Raw genomic sequence first — 21,302 nt, 5'->3', positions numbered from 1 at the left:
AATGCCCCCAGCCTCCACAGGGATGCACGAAAAGCTCTGCTCCAGCAGAGCTGAGACTTCCTGTTTAATAAATTCAAATAGTTTTACTAATAAGCCTCCTTTTTCTAACCAGAGAAACATCAAATATATAGTCTTCTGTTGAAAGAGGCGGTAACATTTAAGAATAATTCCAACTATTGCTTTATAGTAAAATTTGTTTTTATTTCAGCATTTGTTTATTTGATTTGATTTATTTGAATTAAAGGGGAACTGCACCAATTTCACACATCAAAGTGTGTTTACAGTTCTTTGGGAGTACTACTGCATCTAACTATAAATCTAACTATAAATTGGGGGATCTCTGTATGTGCATGTGTGTGTCCGTTGCCTGTCAAATATCTCATGAACCATTCATCTGATCTACTTCACACTTGGTTTCCTGGGTATCCTATTAACCTGGCATTTGGAATTCGGAGCAGTTTGGACAACGTTGGATATTGAATATTAATAAACTGTAAATAAAAGTTAATGACTGCACTTCAATAAAGGTAGAGGATAAAAAGGGCTGCAATAACGCTAGATATCAAACAAAAGAGGCACTACTTCATATTAACTGTGAGCTGTAAATTCACCACATTTAAGCACACCGCAGAAGACGTCATCTCGGAGCGTGATTGGGCGTAAGCGTCGTGTATAGCCGCGTAGCGAAGCTATTTTTAATTCAGCGCCCATGTTATTCAATCTGTCCGTTCATACCGGGCGCGTAGCGTCCGCCCGTGCGCTGCAGCTATCATTTCGGCGTCTCCTCCATTTCTTGCGCGAGACACCAGCAAATGTGTCAAGCCAGGCAGGTAATCACATACAGGAAGACCACAGAGCAGCCGGAAACTTTACAAAAAATAAAACATTTCAAATCAGGCACACGGAGGGAGAGACCGAAAGACGGACGGACAGACGGATGCACGCACCCACGACCATTTGCCTCATGCAGTGTGACACATCTCCTTTGCATAGATTGATCAGGTGTTGATTGTGGCCTGTGGAATGTTGGCCCACTCCTCTTGAATGGCTGTGTGAAGTTACTCCATATTGGCAGGAATTGGAACACGCTGTCGTATACGCAGATCAAGAGCATCCCAAACATGCTCAATGGGTGACATGTATTGTGAGTATGCATGCAATGCAGGAATTGGGATTTGTTTTAGCTTCCAGGAATAGAGTACAGATCCTTGCAAAATGGAACTTTGGTTTGGTGGCAGGTGAATGGCATGACAATGGATCTCAGGATCTTGTCACGGTGTCTCTGTGCATTCAAATTGCCATCAATAAAATGCATCTGTGTTCAATGTCCAGCCCATACCATAACCCCACCGCCACTGTGAGGCACATTAACCGATCTTATCTGGATCAGACATTGCTGTCTTAGCTATCAACATTAAACAGTTCCACGCAAAAAAATTCAGCTTAAGTCATTACCCATCATTCCAGTGAGGCTTGAGATGTTTCTTCATGAGCTCTACGACTCCATCAAACCACTGCCAGAAGGTAAAGTTGCGTCCAGGTAAGCTCTCCTACAAATTAAACATATTCCATCAGTATGTTAACATGCACACAAGACGCTACGGTTACTCTAGTTGATAACTAACGCCTTTTCTGTGTTTATGTGTGTAATAACCTGATTCACACCACTCATTGTGTATTTCCAGTTATGGTGTATTTTTCTCTTATCTTAAATATGTGGGTTATTGATAAGATGCATAACTTTTATTTGGTTTATGTCAATGTGCATTAGACTTATTGGAATGACTTGTGCATCTATAATAAGATGTATCATTCAACTAATCTGTTCAGACAATTATTTACAGTTAATATTATATATACTTTTGTATTTATATTATACAATGAGATGTCTCTTTCACCACTTTACCAAGTATTGGAGTTTAAAGGGGTGTAACACTTTAATTACTGCACTGCAAGTGTTTTTTCATATTACGTTATGGTGAGAGGGTTACATGTGTGTGTGTATCAGAGCATGTGGAATGAGAAGGACATGCTCTGTAAGAGCACATCTTTTTCTTATAGTGCAAATGTGTCCGAATTTTACATTCAGCTGTTGAGCTGTGAAAAAACGAGCTGGCCTCACCCGGTTGAACTGGGCCCAGGATATAGTCATGTTGCGAAAGTCCTCAGGGTTGTTGCTGCTGCTTGTGAAAGCTTTCTGTGCCAGGAAGACCATGTTATCCTCTGAGAGGCCACGCCCACTGTGCATCTCTGCCTTGTACTTCATGTCAAGGGCCTCACACAGCTGGGGCCACTGCACCTTGTCTGGCACGATGAACGGCACCCTGCCCTAAGGAGACAAGGAAGAGTGGAAAACATAGGGGGTGGGGGGGGTCCTCTCACCAGAATTACATTGTTGTTTTGACAAAATATGGGGAAATTACACTGACCAGCTCATTGAGAGTAATGGAATATGTTCAATATAGTAAAGGAAAACGAAGTCAAAATGCAGACATGTGGCACTACACTTATAACAGAGTGTATCTTTAAAGAATAAGTGTGATGTTAGGGGTGTTGAAATTAAAGGTGCTCTAAGCGATGTTGGGTGACGTTATTCCTTGTTGACGTTCAAAGTATTTTCAAACAAAACGAAGACTAGCTCGCTCCTCCCTCCTCCTCATCCCGTCCCCTCCCTTCTGTGCTTCAGCGCACTACCCCCCCCCCCCAAAATCCTTCTTCTCCGTTATTGGCTGAACACTGGAACACGGTTTGTGTATGTTTGCATGGTCCAGGTTGGACCACTTTGTTTTTGTTGGTGTGTGTGTGGACCCTGGGCTGTCTACAGAGACCGCGTTTTTTTACAGTGTGTTCAGGGCACTGGCAGCTCGCGGATAGTGAGGAGATGTTTGCTGTATGTGACAAAAAATGTTGTAGCCTAAAAAATTCTTGACATCGTTTAGAGTACCTTTAATCATTTCATCGATGCATCGCGATGTGGACGTGGACGATTCTGCATCGATGGAGTGACAGACCATAATCGATTATTGCCTATTGATGTTACTTGTTGACTTTTTTAGTTTTTGCCTTTGTCGGTTGTCTGGTGTGTTTAGACACCGCTACATTCAGGAAATGTCTTTTTTTAAGAGCAGATCCAAAAAAGGGGGAGTTCATATATATCTGACTGCTTGAAAACCATGTGTAGCAATAAATAATAATATTGAGGAGGTGACGCATCGTGATATTGAATTGGACCGAATCGTTGACAGGATAATTGTAATCAAATCAAAAGACCAGTGAAGATTCACACCCCTACATTATGTTACTCTATGTTTCTTATTGTCAACAAATCCCATGAAAAGACCAAAACCAACAATATGTTACTCACACTCGCTATGATTAACACTAGAACTGCCAAACCCAACGCCTCAGAGAGAGAGATCAATACACAGCCCACACAAACCATACACAGCCAGGTAGCTTATCCACCATTAGAAAGGGAATCCGGCTACAATCGTCATGATTGGTGTGTTGATAGCCAATGGTCGTTCTACTTCAGCTGTGAAGAGACATTGCGCATTGGCCTTCCACACTGGGAGACCTTGCTGTACTTCATAGGCTGTCCCAGGACTTAAAACTAAACAGAAAAAGGCCGTTTACCGTTTGATGAACAAAGTCACAGTCAGCAATGGACTCAACAGGACAATATTTGCAACTTAGTTGACTTTTTATGAAAAACTGAATGGACCCATGTTCGCCGTTTTCGGACAGCTCAAAAGGTAGGGAATTGCGAGCTCTCGTCTCTTTTGATTATTATTCCGGGAATTTGAATAAATCATGCTTTAGTGCAAAGGACTTCCGTAAAATGCACTGAACGATTAAATCGTGGAGAATCTAAACAATCTAACGATGTGTAGCATGTCCATATTGACTAAAGTTTTAAACATTTGTATTTTAATGCACAATGCAAAGCCGATACAAACCTGCTTATCCGGGTCGCCAGGGACCTGATTTTTAACAGTATTTATAGGTGATTATAAGTGCATGTGAATTAATATTGGCATGAAAATTTGTTCATGTGTCCCATTCAGCGCCGCTGAGGGGGGGGGGCAGCTGTTGCAGCAGCTCTTGCTCACCTGTAAGCTTTTCGTTCTGTTTTCTTTTTAACTTTTTGTAACTGTATTTAGTACTGATAAACCGTGCAATAATATATATATATATTAGGGCTGCAACAACGAATTGATAAAATCGATAAAATTAGATTATTAAAAAAGTTGGCAATGAATTTCATTATCGATTCGTTGTGTCGCGTGACACGCCACTCAGTCACGGAGATAAAAGCAATTGAGTTGAGTGCTGTGCGGAGCGAAAGAAAAAAAAAAAAAAAAAAGAGCAGAGCGGGGGTAGAGGAAATACGGAGAGAGACCGGAGAGACCCGTAACGTTGTTCTGAAACACATGGCGGAGACAGAGAAATCAGTACGACCTAAGTCATCCAAGGTGTGGGAGCATTTCACACTAAATAAATCGAAACCGTGTTCATTGCAAGATAAGCAAAAGCGACACGGCATGGCACGGGCGCACCACGGTGATGATTCAGCACCTAAAACATAAACATGTTGGAGTCCTTGATGAGGAGGAAGGGAGTTCAACAGCAGGGTAAAGTCACTACACAATCCTACTTTTGTTCCGTTTTGAAGTGAGGAACGTAACGTCCCTCCAGTAGCTCTTCTGGTGCTGGTGTGGTGTTTACTCGTTATCCAGCTGACTAGCATGACAAGCTAGCGTTAGCTCGTTAATAACAGGAGTAAAGCAGGACTAAAGACACGATTTTATTCACTCGCCTTTTTTGGCCCATTCATTTTTCAATCTGCTATCATGTATATATTCTGTGCTTTGTCCCGTATCAGTTATTGTTGACCCTATATATTTGTGTGTGTTGTACTTCTTAGCACTTGGTCATCTTAAGCTGTGTTTAAATGTGGTGAACAAATTAACTTAACTTGCACTTACTACAATGATGGTAATAATTTAATGAATAAGCTTCAAGTGTGTGTGTGTGTGTGTGTGTGTGTGTGTGTGTGTGTGTGTGTGTGTGTGTGTGTGTGTGTGTGTGTTGTCTGTATCTGCTCTTTGGGTTACTTACCTTTAACACAACTATTAACTAAAGCAACAAATATGTATGTAAGTATGTATTGAGTTGATGTAAATTAATGCTTTTTTGTTTTTTTATCCGATTCATTGAAAAAATAATCGACAGATTAATCAATTATTAAAATAATCGTTAGTTGCAGCCCTTATATTATATATATATATATATATATATATATATATATATATATATATATATATATATACATACACACACATACATACATATATATATATACATACACACACACTGTATATATATATATATATATACTGTATATGTGACTGTGCAATACTGTAAATAAACTTTTCTATTTTACTATTTATTCTTTTTATTTACATGAAATTATTGTTTGTTTCAGTGTTTTGTGTCCGTGCCATTGTGGGATTAATAAAGGATTTTGAATCTTGAATTCATTGTCTCAATGGACCATCATGCAAATGCATCAATTATGCTGCTAAAATGAGGCGGAGGAAAGTAGCAACGTTAATCGGCTTTTCTCCTGGTAACAAAAGGGTTTTTTGTGTGAAAAATAACACCAAAACCCATCTGTAGCCATTATTATGACAATATAGGCATTTGCAGAACAGGTACAGTATTAAGTCAGGAGGGAAACATATTTTACACAAAGAGGGAATAATTCAAATTTCTTAACCACAATGTTAAATGGTGTGGGCTATGGCAGCTCTACTGTTAATCAGTCGACAGAAAATTAATCAACAACTATTTTGATAATCAAATAATCATTTTAGTAATTTTTTTTTTTTTTTAAGAGAAAAAGTTTCCAAACCTTTGCAGAGATCAGTGGCAGATTAATTGACATATGTTCTAGTGAGTATTTGGGGAAGCAGGACGGTTTGTGTGGGATTGAATCAAAATAAACTATATATAGAATACGACAAGATTGCCCTTCAAATGTATATTATGCTAACTAAAACCTGACAGGCTGACACTGTGTATGATGTTATGGGGAACTGCTACTTGGTACAGTCACCTGACATGGTAAAGTATAAAAAGGCCATTTTGGAAAACAGGCCGTCCATGAGCAGCCAACTCACCGGCTCAGCAAAGGCGTTGTCCCACAGGACAGTGGCTGTGGCGTTGTTGTCCTGACTGCCGTGGACGATCACTACCACAGGCAGTGATAAGGTCTGCAGGTTACAGACACGACAAGAGGTTAAAGTCTTCTGGATTTATTCAAACTAATCAATACACGCTTAATGTTTAATATCAGGCTTGGAGAAGTCTTAGACAAAGCCACTAAAACTCTAGTTGGCATTCAATCAAAAGGAGACCCAAGACAGTGGAAATGAATTCAGTAGCAGATGGCCGAGGAGTAACAATAATAATAATACTTTTTATCTAACACACTAAAAATATATAACATAAAATTGATCAAACATTAACAGCAGTTCTAAAAAGGTGAGGAGAGAAAGTTGAGCTGCCACGGAGCACCTAGCTGCTGATATGGGGGTTGTACATAGAAAATTATAAGGGGGTTGGCTGTTTGTGTGGCTTTTTTGCCTTTAAATGGTCGCTATGCAGTTTTGGCAATTTCTTCGCTGTTTTCTCGCTTTTTGCTCGCTTTTTGCTCGCAGGTTTCTCTATAGAGCTCCCCCTACAGCTTCAGAATAGATATCTGGCAACACTGTGTAAAAACTCGCTCGGTCAGTCTGCCGTTTCCCCTTTTCTGTTCCTCCGACAATGCTTTCCTAGCTTTCTGCTTATTTTTTGCCGGTTCAGCCATGACGATAGTGTGAAAAACTCCATCACTACCTTGTTCTTATAGCTAGCCGGTTCCTGTATGTGTGCAGTGCCGTGAAGCAATTTGTTACATCGCAAGACCTGATATCACGCCATACTTCCTGACGCTGAGGCCGGCGGCTCACCGGCCGAAATGTGCAAGGGTGGTTTTTCCGCTCACAGGCGCTAGGGGGGAGCAAGACGACCACCATTCAACACCAAAAAAAGTCATATAACCATTCCAATGACTCCGAAGCTGTTCAGTTAAGGTAAATTAAGCTAAAAAAAACAAAAAACTGCATAGTTCCCCTTTAATTGATGGGACTAGAGCTGTAGACAGGAAAGGGGGTAGAGAGGGGGGGGGGATGACTTGCAGCAAAGGGCCACGGGTTGGGGCGCCAGGGTAGCTCACCTGGTAGAGCGTGCACCCTATGTACAGACGCTCAGTTGTCGCCACAGCGACTGCAGGTTCAATTCTGACCAGTGGCCGTTTGCTGCATGTCATTCCACCTCTCTTTCCCCTTTCACGTCTAAGTTGTCCTATCAAATAAAGGCCTAAAATTATAAAAAAAATATATATCTTTAAAATAAATAAAAAAGGGCCATGGTGGTAAAGACTAAGCCTTGGTACATGGGGCGCACACTCAACCAGGTGAGCTACCAGGGCCTTTAAGCTTTGACCATTTGAGAACCAGTGCTTTTTAGGTGCTATTTACACATAAAAAGGTCAAATGTTCTATCTCTTACTTTGACATGGAAGACCAGCTCGTTGCCCCCGACGCTGAACTGTGATTCAAACAGAACTGTGAACTTTTCCTCCGTCACTGACTCTGCACCTCGACGGTCCGAACGCTTGATCCGCTTCAGTGACTGTATGAAGACATGGGAAGAGATTAGAGGCATATTCCCTCATGTTTTACCTTTACATCTTATAATCAGGGTTGCCAAATATTCGGGCCAATACTGTAGATTTCATCTCTGTGCGATAACTCAATCTGGAACAGAGTATATTACATGACTACTCGATCTATGAAAAACATGAGAATCAATATCCCTAGGCTAAAGCCTGCCAAAGGCTGTTTGATTGAGGCAGGGAAATATAAAATTGGAGTAATCAAACTGAGCAAAAGTCTAATCTTTCCAATATTATTAATTTGATAAGATTAAGCAAGATTAAACTACCTTAGTCATGGGGTGATTAAAATCAAAGTTGGGATAGAACATTTCTTCCACAAGATAGAAATCTTTGATTTGGCAATACCTGTTCAGTAATATGTTGAGGGCCAACAATAAAATTTTGACTGAAGAAAATAATTTGCCATCCAGTTTTTAGCATCAACTGAGGATAGTCTGGTTATTGGACCAATAGCTCAAGTTTTACCTCAAAAAACTACATGGGGTTTCCAACCAAATAATGTAAAAATATTGTTGCATGTAAAACAATTATACAATTACTATACACAAAATGTTATTTTTTTTTCTTAAACAGCAATGTATAAGTCTTACACTTAAACAGTAGAGCTTACCATGTTTCTGAAGTGTGCACTGAGGGTGCCAGTGGCCTGGTGATACTCCATTACACAGTTGTTGTTCAGGATTTCTCCACTGCTTTCACTACCAAGGCAGAAGAAAAGCAGTTAAAAAGGATTAACACATTCTTAGTGGGCGGCTGTGGCTCAGGTGGTAGAGCGGTGGCCTACCAATCGGAAGGTTGGTGGTTCGATACCTGACCCTGCAGTGTCAGGTGAAGTGTCCTTTGGCAAGACACTGAACCCCGAATTGCCCCCAATGCTGTGCCATTGGAGTGTAAATGTGTGTGTGAATGTTTATCTTGAACGGCAGCCTCGGCCACCAGTGTGTGAATGGTTCCTGTACTATGTAAAAGACGTTAAGACTAGAAAAGCTTTATGTAAATACAGTCCATTACATTACATAGTGACTGTAGCTGTCAACTGTTAATCTCACATTATTACTTAACCACCATGAAACTATTTCTATTTGTTTGGTAACTGAAATGTAATGAATGAACATGTTCCTGCTTTATCAACCTGCTTTAACCATTATTTTAGCTTTGTATCAGCCAAGAGTCCATAATGTGCATTCATCATTATTACAAGTATGCATGCTAGCATGTGCCCCTCACCTGTGTGTGCTCTTATTCTTCAGCAGAGCTTTGGCCTGCTGCTCGCTTACAATGACAGCCTTGACCTGAGGTGGATTCATGTGGACGTTGAGCTTCCCGCCCACCAGAAGGCGCACTGTGGCTGCAAACTTGGTCTGGGTCTTTAACACCTGGGGCGGCTGCTTTTCAATTATGAAGGTACTGAAGAGAAGAGGGGACAATGACATGATGGGTTGGTCAACATTTTGTTGATTCGTGTTATCCAAAGTAGGGATACACTGATCCAACTTTATCAGTCCTGATACCAATACCTGGGCTTTGGGTATCCAATATCAGCGTTAATTGATAAGCTGTATGCCTCACTGTGTGGAAGTAACTGAGATCATTCTTTTATGTGTAAGGCTGTGGTGGAATTTCCAGCTTACGAACTCATGCTATGTAAGTTGAGACATGGTACCCAAGTCTCATTCAGGCCAGTGGCCAACATAACCTCATAACCTTTCCAGGCAGAGAAGTACTTCAACTCTGTGTAGGCCTGCAGCGACGCGTCGATGACGTCGACGCATCGACGTCAAAATTACGTCGACGTCGTATTTTTGCGTCGACGCTTCGCCACACACACATGTGGGAGACCAAAACATTGCAGGAAACAGCAACCTCCTCAGAATTCCCAACAAAGCCCTGCAAAAAGCCCCATGAAAAGAAAAAGTCCTAAAAAAACAGCTCGCCCTTAATCATCGAAGGTATGGGAATACTTAAAATATAGTCCCAAGTACTAACGTTAGCTAAATTAATTTCATGTTTGTGTAGTGTGTTGTGTAGCCTGTGCACTTAGGTGGTGCTAGCTAACTATCTTAGCTCTCCGTGCAGTTTGTTCGTGCTAGGTTAGTAGCTAACGTTAACGTTAGCTAGCTACTGGCGCCTAGACAGCTGTGTTTAGCTAACGTTAGTTATCATCTAATGTTGGCTTGAATGGTAGCTAGCTTACGGCTGCAGAACACAGCTATCTATAGTAGCTAACGTTAGCTAACGTGAACGTTAGCTACTAACCTAGCACGAACAAACTGCACAGAGAGCTAAGATGCGTTGGTTAGCCTAGCACCACCAAAGTGCACAGCTGCATTAGCATGTAAACCTACAGAAAAGCAGTTAAGAGAGTGAGTTTGATTATGCATCAGGTTTTATGTTGGGACTGTTATGTTGTGTTAAACAATCCAAGGAATGTCTGTACTGTTCACTGCACAGTGTTTTTCTTTTTTGCACTACAACTTGATTTTTTTGAACAAGAGAGTTATGTTGGTACTGTAAAAGAGTAAACAGGCTGGCCTTTCATTTTGTATAACAGTAAAATAATTATTTTATTTTGTGTAAAGCAGAAGATTTTTTGCTGTGCAAAATTGTTTAATAAAATATATTAAGAATTTTTTGGTATTTATTTGAGATACATTATGGTTTTTATTAATCGAGCAACAGAAAAATAATCGTTATATTAATCGTCCAATTAGTCGTTAGATTAGTCGACTAATCGATAAAATAATCGCCCGATTAATCGTTTAATAAATAATCGTTTACCCCCAGCTCTAACTCTGTGTCTCTACAGATTCAGGAAATCAATGCGGCTGCATGATGAGGGGATGTTTTGTTTCAGACTGTCTCCTTTTGGAAGTCAGTGGCCTGCCACACTTTGCATACTTATCAAAAAGAGAAGTAGGCTGAACTAGGTATCTATGTTGACGGCACCTGCAATAACTTTGTTTACCTTAAAGGTTCAGCTAAACTTAACACCTCCAGCATGAGTTTGAATACACCTTCAGGAGGACAGGAACTTTAGAAGTTTGGATGACACTTAGACTGTACTGTGTAATCCTAAACTCTCCTCAATTAAGTGTTCATTTAATGCTTCTGTGTAATTCATCAATGTCTCCCGAACTTTCTTCACATATGTGAAATGAGATGTGCTGCTCCGGAGTTTTTCCTTAACAAAGGCAACATCCTTACAAGGTGCACCTGGTGCATTACCTGGTCCACAAGTGTAACCGTTCTGTGTTTGTTTACATTCTGTAACTCCCAGGGAAGGCAAAATGTTGCAACGCTGGTGACTTCAGGGAAGCAAGAGGATTTTCCAGTTCTGTTCTGCAGACTACAACGGACAGTTAGGATTTGCACACGTCAGACCTGGCAAAAACTACAACGATTCCAAAAATTACACATATCATATAGCGCTATAGCAGAAAAAACGTGTTTGACCCTATAACTCCCAAACCGTACATCGCACATTCAAAACCCATATATCCTCGTATTCCCTGGATTCAACTGAATCTCCTGATATTACAAATTACGCACAAACAAATTTGTGTAGCTAACTATAAAAACACCAACTTTGCCATATCTGGACCAAAATTAAGACTATCAACGCGAAACTTTAGATTCTTGTTTGCTGTGATCCTCTGGAGGTCCCCCACACATTTTACGAACATTGGCCACTAGGGGGCGCTACAAGTACAAAACGTTTATCTCTCATGAACGGCTCATCAGATTTTTACAAAATTTGGATCCCCTCCCATAACCACCAAGAGTAAAGACCTAGTCACTGTTCCACAATCAGGACAGATTCTGCATCGCGTCTCCTGAATCAATTGGATGGAGTCTCCTTTTCAGAACCGTTTCTTTTGTGGGCGTGGGAACCAGCAAACTTATCTGCCAGCCCACAGGCACTGTTGACAACATCCACACATTTCTCACCTGGTAACTAGGGCGGAGATGATATCAGTGATGTCAGCGTTAAGTTTGCTCAGCAGCTCTTCCATTGGACCCGGCAGAGGAAGCTGCTGGGTTAGATGTTCACAGCGTCGGATCTGCTGCCGGTTCTGCCAGATCAGGTCAGCCAGCTTCTCACACCTGGCAGACAGGGACAGGAGGTGGAGATACCACCACAGTGTGGAAATAAAAGGGAAGAGAAGTTCCTCTATGTGAGTGCATACACATCCTGTTTATATATTTATGATTTTTATAGATGTATGTGAATTATAATGTTTTATAGTCCTCAAGTGAAAGAAAACAATTCAAACTTTCCTCTACATGACAAAACATTCTATATTTGCTTAGTAGGTGAAAACCATTTAATAAAATCTCCACCCTATAATATAATATGCCAATTAAAATAATTGTATTAGTCCAGTATATACCAAGACTGGAGGACATCCAGCCCCCCCTCATGAGGACCCCCGTTGCCAGCCAGCTGCTGCCTTCTCTTCCATTGGATGAGTTCCTCATCCAGGATCAGAGTCTGCTGCTTCCTCAGTAGGGACAGGGTCTTCTGGTGTTGCTCTGACAGGTCCTGCAAACACACCACCAGCCTTATGCTGAGAAATATTTGCATATGTGACAGTATATTAACATACAAAAAAGAAACACAGGGAGAAATGAGCTTAGCAAGATATTGGACATCATGTTTACATACACTGTAGTAACTCAATTACTGTAAAATCCACATTTACATGCTACTGTGTTTACTGTTGAGCTGTGGAAACTGATTTATTAAAGCTCAAAAAGGGGATATCTACTTACTATGCCTGCTCCAAAATTGTGCAGGCTTTTTTGACACATGTTGCACATGTCTGGAAAGTAATGAAGCGCAAATGAAAGTGTGTTCTTCTGCTGGAATTGGAATATTGGTTAAAGACACTTTTTGAACTCCAAGAGTGCACTCATCTAGCAAGGGGAAGGCTGATATGTGAGATAGGATTAGTCAAACAGCCAAATGTCACCAGCTCAACAAAAGACCAGTGACCAGTGAATAGGTTACGAAAATTCAATGCTGGTAGACTTTTAAACACCTTTGAGAAGATTAGTTCTGTAAAAAAAAAAAAGATTTAGGCCACAGCCACGATTAGTGTTGTTTTCATCAACAAAAATTATGACTAAATATCGTCTTCAACGAACCTTTATCACGTGACGAAAACGAGACAAGACGCAACGTAAATGCTGGTCATGCGACGAGGACTATAATTAAATGTATAATGCAATATTACATAACATAACATAAAAGTTGTTATATTATTGCTTCAGTATTAGTGTTTAGTAGCCTATTCAGTTTCTGAACAGTGCACAAGCCAACAGTTTGGTGACGCCGTCTGAGCCTTACGTCAGGGTTTCCCGCAGCACTTTGCAGCTTGGGCGGCCGCCTAAGCTGGGGAACCCTACCGCCTTAACTAGGTCGTCAAGTCCGCTGCACAAAAGGCCGTCAAGTGCATCTCGGACAATAGCGCGGACGCGCTTCACATCGCTAGCGGGCACGCGCGCCACGGCCGAAATGAGAGAAAGAAAAAGAGACGTCCGTCGCTGTCTGGAGGATAACTAGCCAGTTGATATCGCGTGTGTGTCCATGAGAACAATCGCCATTTCACCGTCGCGTGTGCGTCGGAGTTTGTCAACAAATGTGGTCAGCTGGGGCATGCCCGGGCAGAGACTGGGTGAGTGGACTTACCGGAGCGTTGGCATACGGTGGGCAGAGAACATATATGTATCTCTGTCCTGTTCTTCACATCAGTGAGGCTTTCTTCTCTTGTTTCAACGAAGTGAATACATGACGAAGTGACTGGAACTATCCATCACCTCTACGTGCTGGCTGTTGCCAGGTCTTTGAGACACAGCTGTTTGTTTTTTTTTAATCACTACACGCGGTTCACAATACACGGTTAGCGTAGTTACACACAGTGAAATGACGTGTCCTGTTTTTATTTCAGGCATACTATCTGCTGGAGTGAGTGAAGCTGTGGGCTGAGCTCTGTTATCTCAGCGCAGTTTTGGAGAAGAGTTGTCGGGCAAAGTGGAAGAGAGCGTGTCATGGAGGATAATGGGAGCAATGCCAGTGAAACTGTTACAGCACTTTTTTTGAAAATAGTTTAATGAGCTTAAAGTTGCACATTGCAACTGTTATTTTGAAAAGCTGTTATTTATTAATTATTTAAATGTAATATTTAGTGTAGTGTGTAGTACAGAGTCTGCACTACAGAGATGTATTAATTATATATTTACATTTGATATTTAGTGTAGTGTGTACTACACTAATACATAAAAACAGGTCCGTATATTTGTTTGTTTGTGTGAGAGTGTGTGTGGGTTCTTAGTTACTAAGCATCCCTTGTTGGCCAACATTTTGGTTTTGTCTATACTACTAGGTACTATATTGACTGGATTAAATAGAATTGCATTACTAAAAAGAGACTAAAATACAATTTTCGTTGACTAACACTTTACTAAATGTCATCAGTTTTCGTCGACTAAAACTAGACTAAAATAGTCATGGATACTTCTGACTAAAATAAGACTAAAATGCTCAGACTTTCAGTCGACTGAAACTTGACTAGACTAAAAAGAGTATGAACTAGGGCTGAACGATTAATTGCATTTGCGATAATATCGCAATATGTTAAAACGCGATTTCCTAATCGCAAAGGCTGCGATTTGGTCACATGACTCGCGAGAGCAAATCAGTCTACACTCCGCAGAGAAAGCATCAACTAGCACGCTAACGCTACATCGTACCTTGAGCAGATTTCTGTCATTCAAACAACTCTGAGTTGTAGTTTAAAACTTTTACAGCCATTTTAATAAAATAAAGGGTTTTATTCGGGCTTGAGTCTATACATGCAGTTAATGGATACAGGCACACAGAACTCAAGGCTCGGTTGGCAACAATTAGCTCTGATTAGTGGTTAGCTCCGGTTAGCTCCGTTATAAAGATATGGAGTGGAGGAGCTGCCACTGAGAGGGGTAACAACCAGACTCTGATAAATGATGTTCGGGGAGCTTTCACAGCAGCGTGGCCGCGGGGTTTCAACAGTTTTATTAGTACAATTAATCCCACGGCAAGAACACCAGCAGCTAGCTAACGCAACGATAGCCTCTCTGAACAAGTGCACACAGCAGCACGCAACTTCACGAGGGGGAGGGGCTGGAGGCAGCTCCTCTCTGTGCACTGTAAAAAATGAGTTTTTGTGTGTGTGTGTGGATATATACTATATTTTTACTTATTTAACTGTCTATTGTGTAATTGTGTGTTCATACTATAAATTATTATATTATTATTCTTGAATAATACAGAAGACAAAGAGCTTAAAAAAATAATCGAATCGCAATCGCAATATTTGGGAAAAAAATCGCAATTAGATTATTTTCAAAAATCGTTCAGCCCTAGTATGAACGTGACTAAAACTAATAAAAACTAAAATGACAGCTTGACACAAAGACTAGACTAAAATTAAAATTAAAACAGGCCGCCAAAAACAACACTAGCCACAATACTTGGTTGTGTAATATCTTTTGCTACGCTTACACCTCGCGCACACACTTCTGGTGTTTCTGGTCCACTAAAAGGGAGACATTTGCTAACCCCTTTTCTTTCTTTTTTAAATCTCTGGGGTTGCGTTGTAGTTTGGAGAAGCATAAACCGAGACCTTTGGAAACGCCGATGCCAACATTCGGCTCCTGATTGGGTCTGGTCAGTCATGACGTGTCTTTTCCGGATTCGTCACACCCGTCACGTGATCCCGCTCGGAAAAAACAAGCTACAGCCTGGACTGGCTATTTCAACATGGATAACGAATTACAGGTGCTTCTGACCTTGTTGTCAATGCTAGCAGCTGTTGTGCAGTTAAATTCTGCATTTAATAATGCTACTACTGCCTACATGCGCAGAGGCAAGCTATTATTCAAATGATTTTCGAATATTATCGTGTCCGACGGCCTTATGTGTGGAGAGCCGGTTTTGGGTGAGGTCAGGGAGATCCAGTGCCTGCTGGGATTATTTTATCAATGAAGTTGTGGTTCCTGAGGAATGGCGAGAACTTTCAAATGTCCAGATCGGCCCTGATCAACCTCAGCGAAAGACTACATACGTCCGCGTGTGGGAGGAGACAACACAAATGAGGGCGCCTGTGAATATACTAATAAAAATAGCATCCATGTTATATTATCTCAGTGAAGACGGAAAATAGGGAAGATATTTGGACTATCCCGACAAGTGGTTTCCGTCATCATTGACAAGTCTGCAAGGCCATCACCATCTTCCTGGCTCCAGACTATATTATTACATGTTATTTAAATGTCAGTAGTTGTTCCAAATGTACAGTTTTTGCACATCATCTTTTTTTTGTTACGGTGCTGTCACAGTGAAATAACCATTTTATAAGTTCTAAAAAACATCCGTTCATAATGCGATCCTTCACTCAACTAGTTCAACTGAGCAACAATTTAACACTTGCCTTGCTTTTATTTAGTCAGTATTCAGGTATCTTTATTACCAAGGTGTTGATACTGCATAATCATCCCTGTCTTCAATGATTTAACTTTATTAAGCTTTGGTCCAGCCGGCCGGTCTAAATTTGCCTGTTTGAGTGAGAGTATGTGTGGAGAAAAGATAGAGGTAGATCATTGGTTACATATCAAACAACACCTTTTATTACAGCGAGTACAATAGGCAGTAAAAATAGGCAAATCCTTTCCTATTGCCATGGTTTTCTCTGGCGATGAATAATTCTCCTGGTACCACTTTATTTTTGCCGCTTTTTTGCCTTGTAGTCATGTGTTAGTTTCAGTAACAGTTTCAACTCAAATTAGTCCAAGCAAATAAATCTCTAAGTCTCTGGCTGCAACACATGACTATTTTGGTACAAACATTTACCAGCCAGTGACAAAAAAATGTCCACCCATAACAACACTGTACCCCTGTGTGTGTGTGTGTGTGTGTGTGTGTGTGTGTGTGTGTGTGTGTGTGTGTGTGTGTGTGTGTGTGTGTGTGTGTGTGTGTGTGTGTGTGTGTGTGTGTGTGTGTGTTTTCCTCATACAAGCCTGTATTTCTGGAGGGTGCTGGCCTCTCTGGTGAGCCAGGCCTCCACAGTGGCCCTCTTGGTCTGTAGGGTGGTCTCCCGCTGGGTGCGCTCAGCTGGAGGCAGGGAAGACAGGCTGCTCAACTGGGCTAGAAAAAGCAGGAAGAGAGGCAGGACATTACAAACCCCAGCTACCACAAAAACACTATTCACTTCTGGGTAAAGAAGGAAACATTTGACCTGCCCAACTGCAGGTTGTTTTCTACAAACATATGAGTCGAACAGCCGATGGTAAGGGTTAAATCAGTCATCAAGTCAGATTCTAATCCGGGACGCTGCCAAGGACTCAGCCTACATGGGACGCATGCTCTACCAGGTGAGCCAGAGGTCCCCCTTTGGCACCACTTATTTAAGTCATCAGGTGCACTAAATAAAATCCAAAACATTAATATAGGGAGTGTAACTGTGTGCCTTTGTCTGTATCATTTAGATCTGTTTGTGACTTTGTAAGTCTCAGCATGTCTCATGTCTTTGTGTCTGTCAATGCGTCCTTCATCCTCACCCTGGATGCGCAGGTTCTCCTGGTACTGGATGATGAAGTACTCCTGGCTATGCTGCAGCTTTCTCAGTTCATTCTCAGTCTCCTGGGTGGCCAGACGGAGCTCCTCAAAGGCCTGGTTGATCTGCTGGTGTCGCTGTGACAGGCTGTCCATGGCCTGCACCCCACTACTAGTGCTGGCCTACACACAAAACATTTTTTTTTTTTAAGTTACAGATGTTGCTTGCTTGTTACCGTTTTTTTGTTTTCGTACCTTCAGTTTGGTTCTGTCATTATCATTCATAGGGTTGGGTCGCTGTTCAAACCGGTTTGATATTAAGCCAGACATCATACCAGACTACAAAAAAAAAAAAAGTAAAGTAGCAGCTGCTCCTGAATTAGCCGGTTAGCATAAATTCCAACCGGTTTAAGCTTGCAGACTGGACCCGTAAAACTGGAAGTCACCCAACTTTACTAATACGTGTAATTTATTGTTTGTGGATAGTGGCCAACATCATTTTTCCATCCTCTTTCAGACACGTAAATCTTAACCCAGCCACACCTGGGGCAATGTTCACTGGTTTCAAAGGATTCCTGTAAATGATGACAGACATCAACCCTTTAACACTTACATTTGTAGCTTCTTGAACCAGCCTCTGCTCCGAGTGCAGGATGTGTTTAATGCAGCGCACCAGCTCCAAAGGACAGCGGTCATAAGTGCTCTGCAAAACACACACACACACACACACACACACACTAAAATTAGCTAAATGTAAAGTTTACTTAAGGTTATTAAACTATACCAGAGAGTGTATGTCCAAATATGAATATACTGTGTTTAAAAAAAATTAATTGTAATTGAACCAGTGCTTCAGATTTCTTATTGTATTAAATTGAATTTAGATCTGTTATTTTTTGTCATGTTTGAGTAGCCCTACATGTTGGTTTTTAATTTTCAGGCTCCCACTAGCACAGGGGTAGGCTACAAATGACAGCTGGTCTGAAGAAATGATTTTACTGGACATTCCAACATGACTTTAATTAGGCCGTGAGTTATTCATAATGTTGGTTTTCGGTCAAAATGTTCATCTTTTCATTCTCCTACAAACAACCTCAAAACATCACACAGTGGATGCTTTGGGATACTGTGTTCCAAGACGATTTTTTAGGCCTCCATCTCAGGGCCCATAAAGCACATGCATCATACATACAGTCTTCTGGCTCGCCACACACATGCCATTAAATCATTTACTGATACAGCTCTTTGTGACTTTTTAAATTGTTTGCACAGTATGGCTCATATTAATACTACTACTACTACTACTAATAATAATAATAATAATACACAGACTCATTTTAGAATGTTTGTGTTGCCCTGATTGCCAAAATACATGAGTGAATGCCACAGGATAAAACCCCAGGAAAGGTTGGTTTGAGGTGGCAGAGTATTACTACAGCTAAGAAAGGAGACCTGCTTCATGTTAGCACCAAATTGTTTCATTATGTTCGACTGGCTGGTAAAAGAAGGATTCAGGCTAGACTTGTTTTCCCTCGTCTTACAGTAGCTGACTGATACCTTGAGCTGGTTGGCGTAGTGGCCCAGCTTGATCTTCAGCAGAAAGCCGTCCTCTCCTCCCTGTAGCTGGGCTTTCTTCTGCAGCTCGGCCACCAGGTTGTCCAGCAGACGCTTAGCTTTGGCTTCCTCTGCTTGGTTGTCCAACTCCACTGAATCCCTGGGAAAGGCATGATCACATGTTGAACCAATCCAAAGCCAATGGGAAGCTTAGTGCTGCTTCATTAAGACTAGCTGTTGATGGCCACTTTGGCTGTCACAGGGGTAAATCATTTACATAAATCTCCATCACAAATCTCATCAACTTTGACTATTAAACATGAAATAAAACAAATGAATAATGGATAACAATAAACTTTACTTATATTGCACTTTTGTTAACAAGGTTACAAAGTGCTTTACAAAAACATGGTGAAAATAGTCAGGTGAAAGAACTAATTACATTACAAACACAAAAGAATGAAACATAAGAGTATCACCAGGTTTAGTAAGATAGTTCAGCTAGTAAAAAGACAGAAGCACATAAAAGCATTAGTTTCTCGTGAGTGTTAGTAATGTAAGTGCTGTTGGTGTGCTTTTATGCCTGCAGTTTAATGTGCTGTATTTTGAGCACTGATTTAGAACAGTGGTTAAACTGTTCACCCAGAGTTGTAACAATTCATCATTTTTAAATCAAAATCACAGTTTGCAAGAGTGCAATTTTCAAATCACAAGAAACACGATTTTAGAATAATAATAATGAAAGAATAACCTGTTCCTTGCCCTTTCAGACTTCTTTTAACTAATGTTGCCATGAAATGCAGCTACTAGTTTGTGAGTACATTATTATAACTGATCGAAATGATGGCCAAAACCATGAAAATAAGATTTAAGTTGTGAAAGGATAGACAGACAAGGTCACCTAGAACAATTTAATATATATACAATTGGTTGCCATTTTATTAGCTACACCCTAGCTTAAACTAATGGGGTTTAATACAACAGTCCACCACCTCATTTATATCAATGAGGGTAGGCTAAATAACAGAAACACATCTCTGTATAATGCAATAAGGTTCAACAGCACCCCAAACTACATCCTCCAAAGTGCTCATACAGTCAAATCAACACCTCTCTAAAATAGTTTCATATACTGTACATAGACTGTTAAACTGCATAGTAGTGAATATCGCTTTACGGTTTGTAAAAACAGTGTTCAAAGTTGGCCCCGCCCCTCCTTCCCTGGCTCAGAGCCAGGAAGAGAATGCAGTGCTGGTCAAGCGACTGAGAGAGTTCATGAAGAGAGGGAGCGCTGTACAAAGCAGATGAATCAGAGAAATTAAAACGGCATGGTGTGTTCCAAAGCACAAATAAACACAGCCACACCTCTGCTTGAAGGTGCCACATTATGAGCTTTATGCTGTAGGTTTCTCATCCTGTATGTTTGTGTGTGTCTGTGTCAGTTAAACATATGAGATGCCCAAGTGTACCGCACTAACCAAAATGAAAAGAATACAGGCAGAGGGAAGGCTCTCTGCTGATACAGACACCACCATAGAATCTAGTGGGTCAAGAGTGACAACTGAGATGGATTAATTTTTGTTTTAGTCTATAAATTGTTTTTAGTGAAATACTGCATGGTACATACTTTAATGTTAGCTAACTGAGTGTAGTTTAGTCAACTGAAATTTCTAGTCAATTTGAATTGATCTAGTGCAGTGCCCGTTTGGAGTGTGTGCCGTAAACGAGCAGACTGCTTGGTTCCCGGTAACTTTATTGTGTAAATTCTCACAATCGTGACACAAAATGCAGTTATAAAAGGATTGTCAGTATTGCTGCTTGCAGCCTTGTCGGGTGGTGTATTTTTTAATCACTACACGCGGTTCACAACTCACGGTTAGTTAGCGTAGTTAACACTACACACAGTGAAATGACGTGTCCTGTTTTTATTTCACGCACATTACCTGCTTTGAGTGAGTGAAGCTATGGGCTGAGCTCTGTTATCTCAGAGCTGTGTTTTTTTTTTTTTTTTAATAGTTTAATGAGCTTAAAATTGCACATTTTTGAAAAGCTGGTTATTTATTAATTATAAATTATTATTGAATGTATGTTGAATTATTGATGTAATACTTATTACCCCCCGGTCAGATTCCAACCCTACCACCTTAACTAACAAATTTTCTGTGGGAAACACTGAACATGGTTAAAATGCTCAAGTGTGACTGTATTTCACTGTAGAGGATTCCAACACCAGGACATACAACAGTCTGCAGCTGCCTTTTCCAGTAAAACTTTGTTTTTTGTTTACGTGCGATTAACACACGCACATTCTGTGATTTCGCTCCGTAGTTTGGGAAATCAGGAAGCTGCAGCAGAAACGTTGTGGCAACT

At 40.8% G+C, this 21,302-nt stretch overlaps 1 protein-coding gene across 1 annotated transcript in view; it reads right to left on the bottom strand.

Annotated features, from left to right (window-relative positions):
• The window catches only part of LOC116067487 (signal transducer and activator of transcription 5B-like), a 44,891-nt gene that overhangs the window by 19,870 nt on the left and 3,719 nt on the right, over window positions 1–21,302 (bottom strand). Inside the window, exons 3-14 of the mRNA XM_031323944.2 lie at window positions 18,936–19,092; window positions 17,992–18,081; window positions 17,384–17,561; window positions 16,840–16,970; window positions 12,178–12,329; window positions 11,735–11,890; window positions 9,014–9,193; window positions 8,397–8,484; window positions 7,618–7,740; window positions 6,186–6,278; window positions 2,123–2,329; window positions 1,456–1,550 (exon numbers count right to left, since the gene is read on the bottom strand). Coding sequence (XP_031179804.1) covers window positions 1,456–1,550; window positions 2,123–2,329; window positions 6,186–6,278; window positions 7,618–7,740; window positions 8,397–8,484; window positions 9,014–9,193; window positions 11,735–11,890; window positions 12,178–12,329; window positions 16,840–16,970; window positions 17,384–17,561; window positions 17,992–18,081; window positions 18,936–19,092 — 1,650 coding nt within the window. The remainder of the gene's footprint in view (window positions 1–1,455; window positions 1,551–2,122; window positions 2,330–6,185; window positions 6,279–7,617; window positions 7,741–8,396; window positions 8,485–9,013; window positions 9,194–11,734; window positions 11,891–12,177; window positions 12,330–16,839; window positions 16,971–17,383; window positions 17,562–17,991; window positions 18,082–18,935; window positions 19,093–21,302) is intronic.

This window comes from Sander lucioperca, chromosome 22 (genome assembly GCF_008315115.2).
Source record: "Sander lucioperca isolate FBNREF2018 chromosome 22, SLUC_FBN_1.2, whole genome shotgun sequence".
Classification (NCBI taxonomy): Eukaryota; Metazoa; Chordata; class Actinopteri; order Perciformes; family Percidae; genus Sander; species Sander lucioperca.
Note: the sequence above shows the minus strand (reverse complement) of the source record. Positions and strands in the feature narration are given on the sequence as shown.